General features: G+C 45.5%; 1 protein-coding gene across 1 annotated transcript in view; it reads right to left on the minus strand.

Annotated features, from left to right (window-relative positions):
* The window catches only part of SLIT1 (slit guidance ligand 1), a 196,814-nt gene that overhangs the window by 160,607 nt on the left and 20,182 nt on the right, over positions 1–16,025 (minus strand). The window contains exons 2-4 of the mRNA XM_004369979.1: positions 10,994–11,065; positions 9,131–9,202; positions 1,101–1,172 (exon numbers count right to left, since the gene is read on the minus strand). Coding sequence (XP_004370036.1) covers positions 1,101–1,172; positions 9,131–9,202; positions 10,994–11,065 — 216 coding nt within the window. The remainder of the gene's footprint in view (positions 1–1,100; positions 1,173–9,130; positions 9,203–10,993; positions 11,066–16,025) is intronic.

The raw sequence follows: 16,025 nt of genomic DNA on the forward strand, positions 1-16,025 counted from the left end.
TTGATTCGAAAATTGTATTTCAAAATATCCCCTGAAGCCTTCTTTAAACCAAACAACAGTCTAGCTTAAGTAGTAAAGAACATCTGCTGTGAGCATTGTGCTCATTTAAAGAACTTACTATATAGGATCAAATTGTTAACAGCGACTGGAAAGGCTAGATAGGAAGCTTAGGAGGGAGAGAGTTTATGTCAACAGCAGAGGAACAAAGCAGAAAAGGACGGTGAGAATGGCTGCACAATTTGAAGAATGTAATCAATGTCACTGAACTGTGCATGCAGAAATTGTCGAATTGGTGTATGTTTTGCTGTGTATATTGTGAACAACAATTTAAGAAAAAAACTTGTGTTTCAAACAAAGCCTTATGTTTCATTTATTAGTCATTTAAGTGTACTAGAGAGAATAGTTTGAAGATATTTAGTGTTTTTTTCTAGCATATCAGTAGATTTCCGCTACTGGTAAAATTGTTGCTTTCAAACCTACATTTCAGTGTCTTTCAACCCCCCTCCCTTTCTTTGGTCCACTTTTTTAATTTTTCCCCTCTTTTATGTAAATACAATCTTAATTGAGCAAATATTATATTCCCATGAATCTATGATAGAGCTGGCACAAATACCTTTGTTAAATTAAATTCACTTTTAACAACTATACGTGTACATATATACATATATGACTTCACACCATGGTTAGTAAGCGTCCTTACCCTAAGAGGTCAAATATAAATAGATTCAAGAAGGGCTTGGTTGAATGAATAAATATTCCACCCCAGGTAGGCAGTGAGAGATGGCCTGTAGGAATGGTCCCCCCAGTGAAGGCTGGCAACACCAGGACAATCGTCCAGCGCCCTGAGCATCCAGCTCTGTCAGAGGCAGCACACAGAACTGGAGTCTTTCGAGTGCTTGCCACAAAGCAGCATCTCACACAGCACCACCCTTCCTATAGAAAGAGTCTGGCCTTTGATGCCCTGAGTGATTCCTGCCAGGTAGGGAGCGTGCTGGTCACAGTCAGGGGAAAGTCCAGGCCCGCTGACCGAACGCTGCCCCTCCCCCAGGGTGAGGAATGAGAGCCCAGAAAGGACTTTCTGGTCCTGGAGCATCACTCACAGTCTCGACAGAGCCTGGTTATTCTGGAACAGCAGTTCTGGCAGCATGTGCAGTTGGTTCCGGTTCAGACGTCTGAAAAAGAGAAGAGAAAGAAGAGTTGGAAGCCACCTAGACATCCAGAAAATCCAAAGGACTTTTCAAAAAGCACTGGCTGCAGTCAGAAGGCCCAGGTTCAAATCCCGAAAGGATCACTGTGCCACCTTAGGGAAATGGCCTTCTTTGAGCCTCAGCTTTTCATCTGTTAAGTGGGAATCCCGCCATCTGGCACTGAGGGTGAATAAGAACAATATCTGTGAAAGCCCCTCACCAAGAGCCCGCCATGGAGTGGGCAGTCAATAAACAGAGCTCCTTTCGTCCGGATATTTCCTCCCCCATCCATCGCCATCATCAGTTTATATCTGGAAGACCCTTTGTAAGTTACAAGGCACTTATACAAATATTATCTCAGTTTGTGAGTGAGATACCTAATTACATCTGAAACGTGAGATAAACCCTAATGGGGTATAGGATTGGCCACGCAGTTCTGATTCTTTATTGCTTTCATCCACATTTGGCTCCTAGACTGAGTAGTGATTTAATTTTTGTATTGTTACTTTGGGTCTTTTTAAAAAATGAAAATAGCTTTGTTGAATTTATCATTATGAAAATGCATGGTTACTTAAAAAAAAAAAAAGAAAGGAAAATGCCTTCAAGAATACAAGAAAAAGTATTTGTAACCTGCTTTTTTTCCACCCAACACTTTGTGAATGTCTTTCCATGCCAATCAATAGAGAACTCCTCCTTTATTTTTTTAGCAACAATATATTTTATTATTTGACCAAGGTATTTTTCAGAGTGAGCTAGTTATTACACAATATAAAAACAATAGCCTGCTATTCAAAGTGAATGACTCTAGATTAATTTAACAAGTCTTATTTTTGTAAACAAACATTAAGTTTAAATGCATTTTACATCCATTTCCACACCATTTTATCCGTTCCTACTGAGGTGACAATCCAATCACAGTTTCCATATAATTTTGTCATTGTAAATGAAGATTGGTAAATTTGCAAATACACTTTACAATTTTAAATCACAGAAATTATTTAAAATTACGAATTCTGAAGAGGACACGAGAAACCATTTTGGACACACGCTCTCATTTTTTAAAATGTTAGTTCAGCATCACATTTTTCCACAAAATGGGCATAAAATAGAAGGCAAGAAAAGGAAGCTTCGAAGATTTTGTTTGAAGGACTGGCTTTTTCTAGGACTAGTAAGATGGATGACATTTCACTGCACTTCTTGGATCATCAAAGGAATGGAAGAATAACAAATTCTCTATACAGTTTTCACCCTCACCTGACGCTAATAACATCAGAATGGAGGATTTAAATGAAAAGTTCAAATCAAGAGAAAAAAGAAGGCCTCTTCTTGGATAAGGAGCCCTGGTAGTGCAGTGGTTAAAGCACTCAACTGCTAACCAAAAAGTCAGCGGTTTGAACCCACCAGCTGCTCGGCGAGAGAAAAGATCTACAGCCTTGGAAACACTATGGGGCAATTCTGCTCTGTTCTATAGGTTCGCCTGAGTCGGAATCCGCTCGACGGCAACAGGTTAGCTTCTTGGATAATCCTCTGATTTTTCTAGCGCTCTCATTCATTTGCCTCTGTGTGTGTGTGTATGTCTGTGTGTGTTAATAAACTAGACATATAATTAAAAAGAACAGAAAGCTGACATGTATTTAAACTAGAAATTGAACATATTTTAAATATTAAACCCCAATTTGTTCAGTTATGAAGAAAAAAGATAATACATTTTCGACGTAAAGTCATGGGTTTTGTTTCTCTTCAGAACTTGCACTTATTCATAACTTCTATTTCATACAACTTTCATTTTTTAAAAAAAATCAACTGCTTTACATTTCCCCTTGTGGAAAAATGAAAGATAAACTACACTGAAATAGACTTCACCAAATCAGCTGAAATGAAACTACTGCTTCAACTTAAACTATGGGAATTAAGTTGTATTCCAATTCAGAACAAACATAAAGGCAATTCCCCTACTAAACGCTGAGATAAATTGCAACAGATTTTCTAAAAGAAAATCAGCTATTCTACCACTGTGAACTATGGCAGAAATAACATCTAGCTGCAATGTATATACTGAAATATCCAGAGTATGGATAAGCCTTGAAGTTTTTATGGCCCATAATGTGGGAAATCTAAATAAACACCTGTAAGATTATGATTACACTACAATTCTCAAATATCTAAATGAAATGAAAAAACAGACACCAATCTGTCTAGCTGTTCTAATACATAAATGACCCTGGACAGATTTTCATGAAAAAAAAAAAGGGAAAATTTTGTTTCCACTACCAAATTTATAGTTTATAAATATAACATATAAACTTCAAATTAGCAAACATCTTATTGTGTTGTTAGTTGCTGTTGAGTTGATTTTGACTCATGGCGACCCCATGTGTGCAGAGTAGAATTGCTCCACAGGGTTTACAAGGCTGTGACCTTTTGGAAGCAGATCACCAGGCCTGTGCTCCAAGGAGCCTCTGGGTAGGTTCGAACTGCCAACCTTTCTGCTAGTAATCACCTACATAACAGTTTGCAAAACCCAGGGACTCCTGACATCTTATTAAGGATGACAAAAAACAAAACAAAACAAAAAACCCACAGGACACCAAATGGCAAAAACAAATAAAGCATGATGGGACTATTTTCAATCAGTGCTGGTTATGTTGCCCTCTTGCAAAATGACAGGCAAAATCATACTTGTTTTTACATTTGCATCCACGTGTATTACACTGAAAAGGGTTTCCATATCCATGATATCCCATATGAATAGTGTAAAGGATATTGTCTGCAAAATACATGTTATTATGGTGGCAGCAGTGCAGAAGCTGAGGATCCTGGACCAGCAGGGTTGGGACTGGAGTGCTGGGCTAGCTGTTTCCTATGCTAGGAGTACTCATGGGGGCACTTGGTTCACTGCTAGGACCAGCCACTGGACTATAGTTCCTCTGACTATGTGATGGCTGAGGGTCAGGGCTCGTGAGAGAGAAGCTCTGAGGAATACTTGATGATACGGAAACTACTGCTGGGCAGAGAGGGCTGCTGATCATGAAAGGCTTTTCACCAGGGAAGGGAATTATGTAAGGAGATGCGGGGATTTGGTTTTCAGGTGGCTAACTGGACAACGGTCCTGCTAGAGTCAAGAGCTGATTTAAAGGGTTGTCAAGCATGAGTTCTTGGGGGTCTCTTGGTAGGCCACCAGTGGGTGTGGTTTTCACCATACTTTCATAGGATTCAGTCTGAATGCTTGGGATTTCATGGGTGAAATCATTAAGGTAATCTGTTTCTGAAACACCACAGAAGGTGGACTTAAGTAGATTAGTGTTCTTCTGCTATACCCAGATTGTTTGTTTTCTTCTGTAAAACGCTCCCATTTCCTTGCTGCTCAAGGAAGGCCCAGTACCCTTAATTGGTACCATTTTATGCTTGCGCCTTTGATGATGGGACGGGTTACTTCGATCACTGCAGCAGAAGGAACACAATTCATATTTGTATGGCTTTTCTCCAGTATGGGAACGCATATGGGCTTCCAGATGATGCTCATAAGCAGATGCAAATGGACATAAGTGACATCTATGAGGTTTCTCACTTGCGTGGATTCTAGGATGTTCAAAAAGCCAGGTAGTTCCTTTGCCAGCATAGTTGTAGTACAACACTTGAGCTTCCCATGAAAGGTCCTTTCAAATCCATCTACTGACATTCCTGAGTTTTCATCCAGGGGAACGTCAACAGATGTGTGATCCAAGTCCATTTTGATCACCATCTGTTCCAGCTCCCTGAAGAGCCTCTGCTTCTTGGTCCCCACTCACTGATCCAGAAATCTTGTTCACGTGATACAACTGCCGAGTGTGGTATTCCTGAAAATCTTTCATAAAGTCCAAAGACTTCTGTTTCTTTTCACGTATCTTTCCTTCTTCTTTAAGTTTATAGTTCATTATGTCTAAAAAGAAAAAACTTTTCTCCTCATATCAGGTCCTCCTTTTTCTTGCCACTCCAATGCTGATGAAATGTAAAGTATTGGAAATTTACTCTGGCGGTGCACCAAAAAGCGATGGAGGGAATTTCAACTAAAATTGAAAAGCCATATAGAGGTCTCCTGACATCTGTACCGGGTAACCCCCACCACCTTGTTCATCACCACTGCCACCACCATGTTTGTTGTGCCTTGGCTCCTTTCCAGCCCCCTTGCTTTGCCCAAATCTGGTGTGAGAAGGGCATAGGGCCAAAGCAGATGAGTGCCCAAATTCCCCTTTATCTTTAATGGCTGAATAGTATATTCATAATGTTTAAACCCCCTATTGGTGGACAAACAACTTTTCAGTATTATAAACACAAGGCAGGAGTGGAAGTCTGCTTCCAGAATGTGGCCGGATAAGAAGACATAATGCAGAAAGGACCTGGACTTGTCCCAGGAAGGCAGCTAAGTTTAACCAAATTCTATCTTTTCCACTTTAACAACTAATTCCTTGACACTGTAGTCCAGGACGTAACAAGAAATGCTATCTAAATTTTTTAAAAAACTATGATAGGCAACATTAAAATTTAATGGTTACTCTTTAGCTTCTACCACAGCAGCTCAGCCCAGTCACAGAACCGTGACATTTAGAAAGTATAAAACCTCAGTACTCACAATGTGGTCCACAGTCCACCAGCACTAGGCTGCTAACCGAAAGTTGAAGGTGCAAGTTCACCCAGTGGTGCCTCATAAGAAGGGATGTCAATCTACTTTTGAAAAATCAGCCATTGAAAACCCCACGGTGCACCGTTCTACTCTGACACACATGGGGTCACCATGAGTTGGAATCGGCTCAATGGCAACTGCTTACCCCAGACCTGCTGAATCAGAATCTGCATTTTAACAATCTCTGCAAGTGATTGGTGTACACGTTAAAGTTTGAAAAGCGCTGGTATAAAACACAGTCGCTGCACTCAAGTCTAGGGCACAGTTTGAGTTACATACAAGGATCTCCTTTAATAGTTTTAGGCTATAATAAACCATCTCAGCAAAAGTTTTCTTTTGGGTGAAAGGGAGAAAAGAAAATTCTATGTGGCCAGCAGTACTGACCTGTGGTGACTTCCTAGGAGGTCACCCTTCATTCAATATGTGAGAAGGGTCAGTGCCACCACACTGGAGACCACCATGTTCCACCATGGGACAGACAATTAGATCTGCAATTTTAGGAGCCCAGCTGGAAGAAGTTTACTCTAAAAGGTGATCTCCCAGGGAAACACATCATTGCCTTGGAAAAAAGAAACCACCAATATAATCCTTAAAGCAACAGGAGTCGACATCAGATCACTCTAATTTCCTTAACCTCAGGCCAATAAATTAATCCTGTACTTACACTGCCTGGCAAAAGCTGGTTTTTATTTTGTTTTCCCCCCCAAGACTTTCTCACTTTTCTGGCTTCAATTTCTGATAAACATTTAGGAGGAAAAAGGGATTCGATATCTATCTTAAATTTAAAAAAAACACAGGACACCAAAGGAGGAACCACCATGGTCAGGAATATGCAGGTAACTCAGAATAATAACAACAGTAGTGGCTACCAGTCATCATTGGCACTTACGATGTGCCGGGCACAGCAATCAATGCTTTACGGGCATTACCTCACCATCAGAGGGAAAGCAGAATGAAAACATGGGTTTCTTTTGCTCGAACTATGACAAAGGTGCCTTACACTCCTGCTCATATCCTCCCATTTTTTCCTTGCAAGAACCCCACAGGAAGATTTTACCGCCATCATCCTGCCACGGAGCTTGGTGCTCAAGATATGTTTGTTGACTTTGTTGCATTGTCCCTCTTTGTAGATAAGGAGACTGGGAGGTCAAGAGGTGAGTGACTTACCCAAGTCACCATCTAGCCACTGAGTGGTAGAGGTGGGATTCCAAAGCCTGCCTTCCCCTACTCCCCATCCTGGCTGCCTCCACAGCTACACGCCGACCTCTACTTAACCAGCCTGTTCCACTCCCCCCAAACAACAGACTGATGCCCAGCACACACTGATCCTTCACGGCCATTTCACAGCGAGCAGGATCCCACTCTGCTTCTACACCTGTCTTGTGCTTACAAGAACCAGTTATGTTTGTTCCTGTTTATGCCAGAGGTACTCATAATCATATAATTTAATTAATTATTATGTAAATGAAGGAAATACTAGCATGAAAAGAAAGAATTGTCTCTATGAAAACTAAGTTGAATGCTTTGGAAAGATTCAATCAAGGAAAGCTACTAATTAAAGAGCTGTTGAATTAAGACTGGGGAGAGGGATCAGGTCATAAAAAATCCAGAATTCTCCCCCAAGATTGCTTCGAAGAGGCCTTTAAAAATCTCACTCCACTTTAAAGAAACTGAAACCAAAAATCAAAACCAAGATAAACGTGTGTGATTTAGGCAAGGAAAACAATACAGAATGCTGATCAGTGTTTCATACTTGAAAAGATTCTGGCAAAGAAAAAAAGTATGAGGGCAGTAAATGCACACTTACATGTTTTAACTTGAATAAGATGCTTAAGGTGTCAAACAACAAAATTCTTACTCGGTTAGGAGTAGAAAAGAAATGAGTTTTATTGAGGAATACAGCAACTGCAGTTTGGGAGCATGAAGTAAAATGCTAAATGCAGGAGCCTAATTTGTTATGTAAACTTCTACCTAAAACACAATAATTTTTTTTTTTTTTCTAAATGTTTCGAAGTACGGAATTGAGAAAAACTATATATGAAAATTTAAGGAAACAGTAACCACAAGTCACATAACAGTTAATCTACAGATATTCTGGAGCCAGTCTTTGCGAGTATATTGTGAAAATGGTTCTGCCTGTCTTTTAAGGACAAGGGCAGTTTGCAAGAAAATATTTTTTCTGAGAACAGCCATAGTTTTGCCCCCTCCCCTCGCTCCCTCAGAGACAGCAGATTAACCCATTACTGCAAGCTCAGCCTGAGCACCTCTCATTTTAGGGGTCTGCTAACACAGGTATGCGTGGTTTTTTATGACTCCACACATTAACCAACTTTAATGAGTGATCCACCACTGCTCTCCAGCAAGTCAGATGGGAGGGCAGCCACAGAACCGGCCCTCACAAAGGAGCCACACCATTTGCGATGTACACGCACAGGTAGAGAGTAGTCACACACCCCAAGAATAACTGTCAGGTATGAAGTTGCTGGTGACCCACCCCTGAAGAAGAGAACTGGACAAAGACAGAAGGAACAGAGTCTGTGGCAACGACAACAAAAAAAAATCAGTTGCCGTCGAGTTGACCCCAACTCGACTCGTGTGTCAGAGTAGAACTGTGTTTCTTAGGCTGATTTTTCGGAAGTAGATTGCCTGTCCTTTCTTCTGAGGTGCTTCTGAGTGGACTTGAACCTCCAACTTTTTGGTTAGCAGTCAAGAGTGGTAACCATTTGTGGTGACAAAGTCTTGACTCAAAAAGGAGGACCCTGCCAAGCTCTGAGTAGCAGCAGCAGGCATGACAAGGAACACCACCCGTCATGTCCAGGCCCCTAACCCCACCCATCTTTTCTTCTCCTCCAGGGCCTAGCAGCACCAGAGCTGGAGCTGAAATGGGTTAAGTCCAAATCAGCCCCACATGGCCAAATTATTAATATGTATCTTGTTCTAAGCCATTTTAAAGCAAACAAGCCCAGGACTAAACATCTGTTCTAGCGGTGAACTCCTTATTGCTCCATTTTAGGGCCAGAAAGACTGCCTTGATTTTCTTACAGCTTGCAGGAGGGTAACCAGACAACTACCCTGTTTTCTCTTTATTTAATACCTTCTTTTCTTTTCATATAAAAATGTAAAGTGAGATGAGTCCTCTCCTCTGCGCATGCCCTCATTCCTGTCAGAGGCTCTGCCCTGACAGGCGTCTCCTCTGCTCATGCCCTCATTCCTCTCAGAGGCTCTGGCCTGACATCCTCTCCGCACCAGACGCACCCCCAGCCTGTGCCCCACGGATACTCACAGCCTCTCCAGTTCCTTCATGTCATCAAAAGCCCCCCGCTCCACCACTCCGATCTGGTTCTCCATCAGCTGCCTGGGGAAACAAGACAGGACAGTTACAGAGTGTTGGACCAGGACTCCTAGAAACAGCTGGCGTGAGGGAGGAGCAGAGGCAGATTCTTCCAGGATCATATTGGCGAGGGACGAAGCAGGAGGAGGGTGAGGACTCACACAAACCCCACGTCCCAGCCTGAGAGAACATTTCCTCACATCTTTGCCAATTCCTCAGCACAGGCTCCTCAGCACCCAACCTAACAGCAAAACAGTCTTCCGGCGCCAATGCCCCCCCAATTGCCCCCCCCAAAGCTGCATGCCAGGCAAAAGTCCACAGGGCACCAGAGTACCATGTCATTGCTCCAAAGGCATGCTTAGGGAGGCCCACATCCAGAGATAGGCAGCACGGATTGGCTCAGGGCTGCTGGCACAAGAGCCCTCCTCAGCCCAGAGGGCTCATGTCCAAGGGGCAGAGGAGGGGGGGGCATTGGCCAGTAGTGGGGGAGGGGCAGAGCCCACCCATGCTTCCAATATACTCTGCGGTTGGCAGACAGCACCCCTTCTGCCTGAACCCCCACTCCGCCTGGGCCCATCTGCCACAGAAACAAGTGGGGGGCCACACCGACTGAACCACCCAGCTCTGTGGGACTCTGAGTCTCCTCACAGCCAACGTAGCCCGGAAGGCAGCGCACGCGGCTGCTGGGGCGGCATTCTTCCACAACAGATGGATTGCTGTGTGATCATTGAGAGTCAGTATGTTTCTTCCCCTCCCTGTCTCGCTCAAGCATGTGCTTCCGCATGGGCCTCAGATGAAGTATGGGCAGAGGAGGGGTCAGAAGCTGCCACAAGACACTTCTCCTCCTGAGCTTTGTTTCCAAAAGCCTGGGCTGCTGGAGGGCTAGGGGGAGTGGGGTGAGGGAAACACCAGGAAGAAGGTGTTCCCCCAGGCCCAGAGGAGATCCCCTAGGAAGGCGCCAGAGGTCAGGGTTCTGACCCGCGCGCAGCAACTTGGCAGCACTGACCTCGGAAAGGATTGGCCACAAGGTCCTCAGCTCCTCCAAAAGCCCTCAGACTCAAAAGCTGCAAAACCAGTCATTCTGAATGAAGTGAGGCCCCAAAACCCTTGCTCAACCCCAGGAGTCGGGGTAAGGGACTCTGTAACTGGTGTTAAACTTCCTGCCAGCTCAGTGGGACAGGGACTCAGAGTCAAAGCTGAGTTGATGGAAAGAAAATAAATTGATTCTTCACTGTACGCCTGAATGTGTGGGCTTAACTACTCCGGCATTAGAATGCAGGCATGTTGGGCTGCTCTGTGCCCCGTGATCAGCAGAGCAGGAGAGGATGAGGGGATCTGCGCCCTTCCCTTTGCTCCTCACCCTGCCCAGCCCGACATGGCAGGTGCTATTGATGGCTCCTTTGCTGCCAAGCAGCCAAGCCCAACAGAGCTGTACCCATCACCCTTAATATCTGCCACTGTCAGGCACCCAAGAGGAGTCACCTCTGTCCTCAGCTGCCCTACCCACCTCCCTCCCAAGTCAGGGGGCTCTGGCCATGCTGGGGAGTCTTTCTGAGGTTCCAGTTCAAAAGAAATAGGGAGGCCCAAAGATTCTTGGTGGCCACCTGGTCTTCTCTTGTCCCCAGGAGACAGCCAATGAGTTCTAGGTCAGGACTCACCATCACCCATAGCCCACACCCCCCATGGTGTCCCAAGACTGACTTCACAAGGGAGGGGCGCAGCCAGCCTACAGCTCCAAGCCAGGGCTCTGCCTAGGACCACAAAGAGGTGGGAGTAGGAGGCAGGTTATGAGCGTGGGCAGTATCCAATACTCACAGCACCCGCAGCTGCTTGAGCCCTGCAAAATCATTCTTATGGATCCGAGTGATGTTGTTGCCATTGAGTTCCCTGGTGGAGGAAAGGAGAGAGAAGGAAGGAGTGAGATGACCAAAGCGGTCCCCAGGCCAGGGGCTCAGTTTCAGGGTCCCCCTCCACCTAGCTCAAGCTAGTCATCTCACCAATGGGGCTGGGAGCTTCCCGGCCAAGTCCTGGAACCCCCAAGTCGGCGTCAAGGCCCAGCAAGCAGATGTTCAACCAACCGGGATGCACTGGGCATGGGGCTCATCGCAGAAGAAACATAGTTTCTGCCTAAAAAATCCTCAGCCCTAGTTTGGAAATTAGCCAATTAGAGAGGCTGTTCAGGTGGAATCCACTTGGAATTGTGTCTACCTCAAAGGGTTAGAATGAAGCATAAACTAGTTAAGAAAGTAAAGAGCATGGCCTGAACTTGCGAAAGCTCCTTATGATAGCCATGTTATCATCTGGGTGGTACTGGCTCCTGAGAGCTGCCACATTCTGAGAAGAGAGCAGGAGAGTCGTACAATTTAAGGGGGCTGAGGAAGTGGGACTCGAGCCAAACCCAAAAAAACAAGAAAGATCTGCACAACAATAGGGATGGGGCAGACGTTCCAGGGAAGGAGAACATCCTAAGTGGGGCTGGAGTATCCATGGGGGGGGTTGTTGTTGTTGTTGTTAGGTGCTGTCGAGTTGGCTCCTACTCATAGCGACCCTATAGGACAGAGAAGAACTGCTCCATAGGGTTTCCAAGGAGCAGTTGGTAGATTTGAACTGCCCACCTTTGTGGAGGGAGGAATAGGCTGAGTTGGGCGTTATGGGAAGCAGGGCTGGGAAAGGTGGGTCCAGACCATAAAAGGCCTGAGAAAGCAAGCAGAAGAGAAACAGGTAGCCAGTGAAGGGTCCGGGCAGGAGGCTGCCATGAGGCCAGTCCTGCAGGGCTGGGCAGGAGGGCAGGGCCAAGAAAGGGAAGCCAACCCCACTGCCCGAATCCCAGCACCAGGGCCTACAGCTTCCAGGGCTCCTCCCCTCATACCATCCAGGGCCCTCTGGCCTTTCCCCTCTCCTCCTCCCTTCCAAGGCCACATCTGCTTTTCCCTTGGCCCTCCCAAATCATCCCTGGGGCACCTCGGACATGGAACTCACTTTAGAGGTAATCCGGCACCACCTCTCAGCCCCACCATCTCAGAGACGCTCATTTGGCCTCTGCCAGGCCACTTCTCTTCACAGGGAGCTGGCTGAGTCTCACACAAGGACAAGGCAGTCTACTCCATGAGTTAGACACTTGACTTCTTAGAAAGTCTTCCACTGAGCCACATACAACAGAATCTCCCAGGTCCAGCTCCATCCCCAGCTGTCACCTGCAGCATCTAATCTGTCTCCCTGTGGCAGCTTCAAGTTCACACCACGCGGCTTCCGCCTGTTTCTCTTCACTGTCACCTGCGTCCTTTGTAACAATCTACCCCCATCCCAAAACACACACACATACCCATGTTCACCTGCAGCCCAGTATTCTCACCAACTTCAGTCAAAGATTCCAGGTACAGCCATAAGACCCACCCAAGTCCAAGTACTTTGAAAAACAAAGTTCCCTGTCTAAAAAGTAGTTAGGAAGTATGCTTGGTCTAGATGATGTTCTAACGTTGCTTCCACTTGCACCAACAACATGTTATCAGTTTCCATACACTCCAGGAGTTGGGCGTTCCGTATATCCTCATGCAGCATTGGAGTACATATTGTGCCCATCTTAGAGATGAGAAAACCATGACTCACAGGGGATATGTGCCATCCCAAGGTCACCAGCTGGTAAATGTCAGAGTAGGGATCTGAACTCAAGGCAGCCTGACCTTAGAGCCCGGGTGTTATCTACCAGGTCAAGCTGCCTCTCCAAGTTGATAAGTCCATAATTCATCAACTCATCACTTTCTCCTGTCCCTCCCCTAGGCCTGACTCCTGATCCTTGGGAGCAGCTGAAAAAACTTCTTCCCTGCTCCTCATCCCCTTTGTAAGAGGATCTCTCCAACGATGGTCCCCAGGCGTCTCCACATTAACGTGGCCATCAGCAAGAGCCCCAGGCTGAACCACTTCCCCATCCTAGATGCTGCAAGGACGCCTTCCCATTGTGAGATGAGCTCTTTTCAATGTAAAAGTTTCTCTTTTTTAATTGAACTAAATATCTTTCCCTGTAACTACCACCTCTGGGCCTCCCTTGTGCTGCCCCCCAATCGGCTCCTTCTTCAAACACTTGAGAACATCATCGTGAAGCCCTTCAAAATAGATCCCCTTCACAGGCGGGCCTGGCTTCATTTGGGCCATCCTACTGAACTGTTCACCTCAAGCCCTAAACCACCAGGAATTTTTGGTTGTTTAATTTTTTTTTAATTATAAAAGCATGTTGGCACTGATTATAAGAGCTGAAATGCCAAACAACTTCAGTGTTGGGTTGAATTTCAGCACATCCATGAAAACAAATGCCGCACAACCCTCTGTGCTGGTATAGATCTGGCTTTGTTGACAAGGAAAGCTGTCCATGATACATTATGAGGAAAAAGAGTTACAAGACAACTGTAATCGATGAGCCCACTTATGTAAAAAGACACACAAATAGATACAGATATGTGGGCAGAATGAGCTACCTGGCGGCTGTTGGCCCTATACTAATGAGTGGTGGTGGGACTTGAAGTGACTTTAGTTATTTTTTTTATACTTTTCACATTCTTTAAATTTTTTTAAACAAGACACTTACATTTTTATAAGGCAATATAACATTAAAGTTATTGTATTCAAAAATAACAGTAATAAATACACATCACTGAATTTTTTTCGATTTCCCGAAGAAGAAAAAAAATTTAAATTACACATAATCTCATCACCCAGCAATAACTCCCATCAATACTTTGGAATATTTTATCTCAAGCCTATTTTCTTTAGATATAATTTTTATAGAGTTTAGATAATTCAACAAATATTTATTTAATACTCACTCTCTGCAAAGCACTTTGTGAGGTTCTGTAGATACGAGAATGAATAAGACATAAATGTTTCATGCTCCGTCTACAACTTCCTACCCTATTCGTTCTCCACTTGTGCTTTCCCATGGGATTTTGAATGGCCATAAAGTATCCATCAATCTACCGGACCATTCCTTGATTGTAGAATACCTGGACTGTTTTGATATTGTTCAGTTATCAACAGTACTACATAAAGTCTGGTGGGCATTTGGGAGGAAAACATTCCTAGAAATGGAATTACTTGGTCAAAGGGCATGCAAAATCTGATGAATTTTACAAGTATTTGCTCATTCCTTCTCATGGCGATCATGGTTTATAAGGCAATTGACTTTGATAATTATTCCCAGTTCACAGATAGCAAAACTGAGGCAAAGACAAACCCTAAGACTTGCCCAAAGGGTCGCCTAGAGTGGAACTCAGGAATCCCTAAGGATGGAATTTCCACTAAGCAGAAAGGGGTTGGGGGTGCTCACAGGATCTTCTAATGATATCACATTTTGCACCCCTCTTCTCACTGCAAAGTCCCCGGGTGGTGAAACTGGTTAACGTGCCCAACTGCTAACCGTAAGGCTGGCAGTTGAAGTCCACCCCTGGCCATCTACTTCCAAAACATCAGTCAATGAAAACCCTGTGTAGCACAGTTCTACTCTGACACACATGGGTCACCGTGAGTTGGAATCAACTCAACAGTAACTGGTTTTTCGTCCCGTTGCTCTTTTGCTCCATCTCCATGCAGCACCAGCCCCAACTCTGGCAGACTCTGGGCCACAGTCCTTAGCCCACAATCAGTTGATCTCAACCCCTGCTCCTCACATTCTACCCCGAACCCACCCCCACTCAAGAAAAGCCCTGGGCTGGCAGGGAGAAAGAAGACAACGGCGCAGACAGCAAAGCAAGATACCCTTCCTCCCAGGAGGGCCTGCTAGTGGCTTCCCGGCAAGAATGTCAATGGCAGCCAGGCCCACCCCAGCCTGCCCCCACTGCCTCAGCTTTGCTCCTCTGACCCCAGAGCTAAGTGCCTCCTTTCAGGAGAAGGCCTCCTGCAAGGCGGAGGCAGCTCTCACGGAGCCCCCGGATCTGAGGGCTGCTGCTCTAGGCGGCTTCATTGCCACTTAGACTAAGAAAATGACCTCCTCTGGGTACTCGCCCACTCCCCCTCTGCAGAGAGACCTCCCCAGAATCGAGTTTCCAATCTACACCAGCCATTTCCCCTCAAACCCTCAGCAGAGGCTGCTGGAATGAGGCAAAGAGGTCATTTTTCCGCCAGAGCTTGATTCCTCCAACAGGTGGTCCTCGGGTGTTGCCATGGAGACACCCCTCCTCCCCCCAGCAAACTGCCTGGGGACACTGGGAGAAGCTGCAGGGCCTTAAGGCTGTTCCTGCCAGAGTGGCCAAGTGGGGTGGGGTCTCAGGGGCAGGTGCCAGCCTCATTTCTCAGGAAGAATCCAGGATCTGAGCTAACCTGGGCTCCCTGAGGTTCTTGCTACCAGAGCCCACACTCAGTACTTGTCTTTACCGAGTACCTATTATGTGCAGGCTCTGTGACCGGCTCCAAGCATGCACCATCTTATTTCACCCTCACAGCAACCCGTGAGGTAAGTCATGTTCACTCCGATTTGCTGATGAGGAAACTGAGGCACAGACTGGTGAAACAACTTCCCCAGTGCACACATGTGGGGCCAGGATCAACCCGGGTTAGTGTGATTCTATGTTCTTTACATGTGATCCCCTACATTATGGTGCCTCATGTTGCTGGACTCTATCAAGTCCAGCCCTCACCACCCCCATCCCCAACTGGTCATGCCTTGGGCAGAAATGAGTAGTAACTTGGATGCTTTGGGCAGGAAACACTTGCTCAAGTTCCTGTAATAAGACCACAATCTCTGCCTAAGCAACAAAATCAGGGAACCGCCCCACCCAGCCAGGCTGAGCTAAATGTGTTCTTAGTGACTAAGAACTTGGGCTCTGGGGCCAGACTGCCTGGCTTCAAATTCCTGCTCCAC

This window comes from Trichechus manatus, unplaced genomic scaffold (assembly GCF_000243295.1).
Source record: "Trichechus manatus latirostris isolate Lorelei unplaced genomic scaffold, TriManLat1.0 scaffold00007, whole genome shotgun sequence".
NCBI lineage: Eukaryota > Metazoa > Chordata > Mammalia > Sirenia > Trichechidae > Trichechus > Trichechus manatus.